At 39.7% G+C, this 7,061-nt stretch overlaps 1 protein-coding gene across 1 annotated transcript; it reads right to left on the minus strand.

Moving 5' to 3' along the window:
* Positions 1-3,018: 3,018 nt before the first annotated feature.
* Positions 3,019-5,011, minus strand: LOC104456053 (pentatricopeptide repeat-containing protein At4g04790, mitochondrial). The gene is made up of 5 exons (XM_010070769.3): positions 4,865-5,011; positions 4,360-4,395; positions 4,201-4,279; positions 3,601-3,815; positions 3,019-3,440 (listed from the first exon to the last, which is right to left on the minus strand). Exons 3-5 carry the CDS (start codon positions 4,225-4,227, stop codon positions 3,239-3,241), a joined length of 444 nt encoding a protein of 147 aa, XP_010069071.1. The 5' UTR covers positions 4,228-4,279; positions 4,360-4,395; positions 4,865-5,011; the 3' UTR covers positions 3,019-3,238.
* Positions 5,012-7,061: the final 2,050 nt, after the last annotated feature.

Here is a 7,061-nt window from a genome sequence, read left to right on the forward strand (position 1 = left end):
CCTATTCTTCTTCTCTAGCTAGTCATTGGCCAATGGTTGGCGACCAGCTAGGTGAGGTCCACCAACCTTGTTAGAGCCTCCCCAAGCTCATTAGACCTCATCCAACCAGTCGTTAGACATCACCATGGCCGGCGACTAGCAATGAGGAAGAGAAAGAAAAAAAGAAAATAGAAAAAGAGAAAAAGTAACTTTATTCTACTTTTTGATTATGTTCCAAATATATTTTTGCGAACAAAAAAAATGAATTTTTGTTCCTGAGAACAAAAAATTTACCAAACAATTTTTTATTTTTTACTCTGGGAAACAAAAGAATAGAATTGGGCATTATTTGGAGTGTTATCAAACAAGCCCTAAAAGTACCAATGTCTATTTTTCTGAATACTACATCAGAATTAATTTCTTAAAAGAACAACAAGAAGAAGCCCATATTTTCAATTTCACTCTAATTTGAACATAAATCATATAAGTAAGTATCAAAATCTATTGTACTTTTTTGCATTGAGTTTACCTAAAAATAAAGGGTATATCTTTATTAATGGCTGTTCATTCACTTAAATTAAATAAGCTATTCTGTAAACTATAAATAATGTGTTATGAAAAATCTTTAATCTTTTTCCATTTGTCCATGTAAATTAAGTAGATAAGTCATTTAATGGTTACATTAAAAGTAATGCATTTTGGCAATTGACAAGAACAAATTTATTAACTACAACCTTTTCACTTAATCAATTAGGTTGTACGTAAATTTATAAATAAATGTTTTGGGAATAAGATAAGTTTGTGCTTTCTTTGCAATTTTACTCTAGTAAGATGAACATTACTAACTTTTTCTCAATGAGTAAATTCGATGGTTATGGTATTAAGGAAAGTTATGCATTAATCGAATAATCTACTTATAAACTAAGTATATTTCTATTGTTTACTCTTATCATCTCACTGTAACACCAATTAAATAGATTGTGACGAGCTATTTGCCTTAATCACTTCGTGGTTGCCTCATACTATCACATTAGTGCAAAAGAGCACATAAATAAAGCAAAAGTGACAATTAAGTTAAGAAAAGAAGACGCTTTAGAATGAAAAAGGAAAGTTGATAAGGTTTCTTGTCATGGACAAGACAAACAAAATTAGGTCTATACTCTTTTGATAATTTAATTTGGTAGAAGGTAACTTTGGGAGCGCATGGAAACACTTCTGTTCTTTTTTTATTCTTGGGAACATAAAAAAAAAAAAAAAAAAGTGTTTCTGTTCCGGGGAACAGTTTTTGAACAAAAGAACGCGTTTTGTAAGTGTAAAAAAAAACTGTTCTTGGAATAAGAAAAGAACATAAACACGTTTGGTAAGCTGCAGTGAATTTCTGTTCCTAGAATAGAAAAAAACAAAAACACGTTTGGTAAACGACAAAAAAATTTCTGTTTTAAATTTTTCAAAAAAAAAAAGCTTTTCTTTAATAAAGTTTAAATTTGATATTGAATTCTCATTCTTATGAAATGCTCATTAATTTTATTTTGTTCATGGTTAGTGAAGACAAACATTTTGAACATGGCATATTTCGTAGAAAATTTTGTAAGTAAAGTTTGTATCAAATTTTTTCAAGTACTTTTTTATTTTTTAGTTTTAACGCATATAAACTTGATATTAATTTCTCATTCTCATTAAATGCTTATCAATTTAATTTTGAAAAATGGTGAGTGAAGAAAAATATTTTCAACATGCTCATATGTGCGCCCTTAAACGAAAATTTCATACATCTTAGCATGAACCCTTCCATACATGACATCACAATAATGAAGTAATATAATTCATTGTTCAACTGCATCACAGTGATGGAGATGGACCTGGCCATGGTGAGGGCGGCTGTGCAGCCGAAGGCGCTGGTGGAGAGGCTGGAGCAGGCGAGGGCCCGCTGCCGGCAGGCCATCCTCGTTGCCAATTCCTTTTGACCGTCCCAGTCCCGACACAGAGAATTATGTTAGTGAGGTGGAATTTCGGATAATTCGTTTGTAAAAATATCGCGAATTTGAGGTTCGTGTCTGTCGATACGTAGTTTAACATAGTGATTTCTCGATTACAGTATGGAAAGATTTTCCTACTCTGATAGGCTCGTTATTCCAGGTGCCTCGGATGTGATCATTGCACGGAATATTTTTTTCTTACATGATCAGAGAGTTTGCACGAAAACACATACGCGTGATCATCATTAGGATGACCTGCGATCGTCACTTTCAAAGAAACCAATGTCTAAGTAATCATCCGTCCATAATGATCGCTTATTTATTATTCTTTTTAAAAGAGTCGCTTCATCAAAATATATATTATCACAAGTTATGACTAGTGAAATTCGACATCGAACCACATTAGAAGAAGTTTGCTGCTCTGAATTTTTTTAATTGTCTGACTTCGTCCTCCTCCAAACTATCACAAAAACCCCACGTGTCATCATTTTCACATCTTTATTTCAGCAAGATTGCATATCATCTCTGAGAACACGAGCTTTCCAATGAGAGAACTCAAAACGGCCAAAATTAATTAAAGCGCCTTTTGAACAGAAAGACCACTAGTGACATTATTTGCAATAAATACGATCCATCATTTTCTTTTTGTTGCTCAAATGTTTTCTTTTTACTGTTTCATTTGGTAAATCAGAACGTAGATTAACAAAAGTATAACTTCGAAAATCAGAACCGCTGACGAGTAACTTTTGCAACGAAATATTACGTTTTCATTCCGTCCGATAATTACATTTACTAGCATCCATTGGCAAATACCCCGTAACTTAGTAAATTCTCAGAATTATTACAAAGCATAGAGCTGCAAAGGTAGATGCTGAGACATGACAAGTTAGGTAAATACTTAGATATATTAATAACCTTCTTCGCTTCACACCATTAATTAATAAATTTCACAATGACTTCCCTTTTTTTTATGAAAGAACCAAAACGAAATTAATCATCAAAATCCGAGGACCCAATTCGTGAAAAAAATAAATAAATAAATTCAAAGACGATATCGCACAAATGGAAGAAGTTCAAAGATTTCTCATGCTACTATTCCCAGCATTTTGATATATTAGTAACCATTAGGTTAGATGAACGAAGGAATCCCGTGAAAATTTGTCACAAGAGCGTTGGAGGATGATGATGCTACGCTAAAAACAACATCAAGGCAAACATGTACAAGAGGCTATTGACCTAGGAACTACAAAGTACTCGAACAGGAATGCAGTTAGTCCTCGCACTCACTTTTTCGCCTTCGACTTTTTATGCTTTATTCCCTTTGTTTTCCGGTTTTTCTCCGTCTTTTTCTCAGATGCCATCTTGGCATACACCGTTTGGGATTCTTGGATGATGAGGCGCACGTGGGGATCGTCCTTGGGCATTTTGCTCAGCACAATCCTTGCAGACTTGAGGTCTCCTGAAGCCAGAAGGGCTTGATACATCCTACCAATGTTCATAAAGTAGAGACATCCACATCAAGCTTGAAAAACTCGGCAGATTCAGTCAGTAACTCGTATGACGGCCAAGGATTAAACAGCTCAAATCTGATTCACTTGAATGAGACGGATTAATGGGGAGCTTGAGAGAGTAATTAAAATATCACCTCAAGAAACTCAGAATATTGTAAGGGAGGTCAGCTGCTTGATATTCCTTCCAAATCAAGATAGACTTATCCATGTCTTTCGTACTGACACAAGCACTGAGAAGAACATCGAGAACCTTCCGTGAAGGGGCAAGGCCAAGATCATTCATGATCACTTGAAGCAAGTCGAAGCCCATCTGCAGAAGTGTTGTCTCTTCCGCAATGCTAAAGAACACCTGCATGAATGAAAGAAGAAGATAGAGCGGCAGTGATTGATATATTCCAGCATCCTTGCATGCATCAGTCAAATTTTGCACCCTTTGCAAACTAGCAGGCAATTGCTACAGATAGCAAAGAAGGCCATTTGTGTCTACAACTCAAAATAACTATAGAGAGAGGGGGAGGTTGGGAGATGGGAGGTAAAGGAAGAACAAAACCACTTATCCAGTTGACTCCAAAAGAATGGTGCTTGAAAAGTACCCTAAGCATAAATAACCCTGATTTTCTAACATATATGAACTACGATTCTTGATTATCTCTTGCATTTCCAATCCCAGAAGCCAACTTCCTGACCAAAACTATTAAGAGTTTTCAGCTTAAGAAAATAGAATAGGTTCGAACCTCATCAAAAATTGCTTCCATGGCCATTTCATCATTGCTGATACGATCTTTGAGTTGCTTCAGCAAATCAACAGCAGCACTGAATCAGATAAAGAAAATGTTATAAGCAACTAAATGCATCAATGACACATCCAAGAACCAAAAGATAACAAATAGGACCTTAGATGATTGAATCGAACAGAGTACAAGAGGACTCTGTAACATCCATCAAGCCAGAAGTCTCGATCAGTTAACTCCTCAAGCAGCTTAAGCAATCTACTCAGCTGGAGCTGCTGCTCGAGCAGCTCTGCCAGCTGGAGCTGCAGCTCGAGCGAGCAGCTGCTGGAGCTGCTGCTCGAGCTCGAGCGAGCTGCTGCTCGAGTAGCTCTGCCAGCTCGAGCTGCAGCTCCAGCAGCTCGCTCGAGCTGGCAGAGAGCTCGCTCGAGCAGCTCGAGCAGCTCGAGCGAGCAGCCGTCCCAGATCTGCCGCAGATCTGCGAGCAACGCTCGCTTGAGGCTCGAGCGAGCAGCCGTCCCAGATCTGCCGCAGATCTGGGCGAGCAACGCTCGCTTGAGGCTCGAGCGAGCCGTCCCAGATCTGCCGTCGGCAGCCTCAAGCGAGCGTCCCAGATCTGCCTCGCCGAAGCCCATCGTCGACCGAAGAAGGAGGAGCACCAGAAACGTACCTGGATTCGGAAGCTTCAGTCGGTGAGTCGCCGGAGTGAGGAGTCGCCGGAGAGTCAGCCGAGTGGGAGCCGCCGGAGAGAAGGGAGAGACGCCGGAAAAGGGAAAGCACGAAGGAACGAAGCTTCAGCCGAGAGCACGCACGAACGAAGCTTCAGCCGGTGTGTTCCAGTTTTGTTTTTTGTTCTTTTCATTTTTGTTCTTTTTCGGAACTGAAGAAGTGTTCTTTTCTCCGGAAACAATTTTTTTGTGTTTTTTTTTTTTTTTTTTGCTCCAATTTTATTCCGAGAACAAAAAAACAAAAAAAGTACAGAAGTGTTCCAGAAACGTTTTTTGGGAACGTTTCCATGCACGCCCTTTGTCTTCAAAATTATTGGGAATCTTTATGGAAAGTAATTGTGGATGAGATCTAAGGGCAAATCAAAATAGAGATTTCGAATAATATTTTTTTTTTGGTTGTGGTAAATATTATTTCCCTATCTATTTACCACATATTCAAACGCCAAAACCTTAATATCGAAAGATGAAAGAATAAGTAGATTGGAATTGATTGATTCATGGATTTGGTTTGGGATGCGTTTGGTATGATTACTGTTCCAGGGGCGATTCGACAAGAAATAATTATTTTTGATTTCTCCCTAAGCGATTCCCGAGTAAAAAAACACGTTTGATAACTGTCTAATTTTTTTTATTCGGAATAGAATTGCGTTTGATACCGTGCTAATTAATTATGTTCCAAATTAATTTCTTTTAATATTTAAGTACTTTTTTTTTTTTTTTACTTTTTCCTTTTTTTCCTTTTCTTTTCTTTTTTTTTTTCTTTTTTTTTCCCCTTTTCTCTTCTTCTTCATTTGGCCGGTTGCCGGACCAGTGACCGGCCAGACGAGGGCCGGCGACGCTCACTGGAGCGTAGTCGGCCCTTGTCGGCCAAGCCTCGCCGGTGGCCAAGCCGGCCTCGCCCCACACCGCCCGGGCGGCAGCCACCGGCGGGCCGGGCGAGGCCTACGCGGCCACCGGCGAGGCCGAGCCTCAACGGGGCTAGGCGAGCCTCGCCCAATTGTCGGTGAGGCTCGCCCGGCCATCGGTGAGGCTCGCCTAGCCCCGCCGGTGGTTGGGCTTGCCTCGGCGAGCTCGCCGGACCGGCGACGGCGGCCGCGGCGGCGGGCGGTGGCGGATGGCGACGGGCGGTGGTGGACAACAATCACGGGATGTCGGAAGGGAAGAAGGAGACTTGATTCTTTTTTTGATTTTTGGACGGAGAATCATTTTTTTTTTTTTATTCTCAATTCTCTTCCTAATCTGTTCCTGGGAACAAATTTTTTACCAAACGCGATTCTCGTCCTAAACTGATTATGGGAACAAAAAATCAGAATTAGGCACTGTTTGGCACGTTGCCAAACAGCCCTTAGTAACTTGAAGGGCTCGAGAGGCTTAAAGATCTTTTGGGCGAGTTCAAGCAAACTCGTTGCCCATTGGGCTAGTCCCCCGGCCTAAACATAAAATGTACTTGAATAGTTTAATACATGAATTATCAAGCTTGGGTCGGTGACATTGTTCATGGACAAATCCATGGAGTTGCTCAACGATTGATGGATAAATTTATATGTGGTTTGAGTGCATACAATAAATTCGATTTTCCATTTTGTTAAAAACAATTCTATGTCGGATCATCAATATGGACAGATTTATGTTTTGAGTAGCTGGGGCTCTTATATAAGAGTTTTCTAGTTGTGGACTACATTAATTGATATTGTAATTTACCATTTAACGTTTACCGTTTTACGGGGTTTGATTTAAGGTGAGATAGAAGGTTTCTTAATTACTCTAATATGGGCTGGTTAGTGTGAGCCGAGTTGAGCCTGGCCCGTAATGAGAGGGATTGGCTGGAAACTCTATAAATAGTGCTTAAGTCTCTCCTCTAACCCTAATTCTTACCTGTATCCTCACCTAAGGGGCGTTTACTTAACGCTAAACGTGAGGGGGGCCGCCTCATTGAGCGAGTGATACGGAGAGCAATAGAGGAGAAGGACTTGATGCGTGGATCCCCTTGATATATGTAGGTAATCCTTTTTCTGCTTCCACTTTATGTTCGATGGATCCCAGAATAGGTGCGTTAATCTTTTGATTCAATTATGCATGTTCTTGTTCTAGTTATGGAGATCTTGGGTTGCGCAATTTGCGTCCAACATGTGGTATCAG

The sequence above is a fragment of the Eucalyptus grandis genome, chromosome 8 (genome assembly GCF_016545825.1).
Source record: "Eucalyptus grandis isolate ANBG69807.140 chromosome 8, ASM1654582v1, whole genome shotgun sequence".
Classification (NCBI taxonomy): Eukaryota; Viridiplantae; Streptophyta; class Magnoliopsida; order Myrtales; family Myrtaceae; genus Eucalyptus; species Eucalyptus grandis.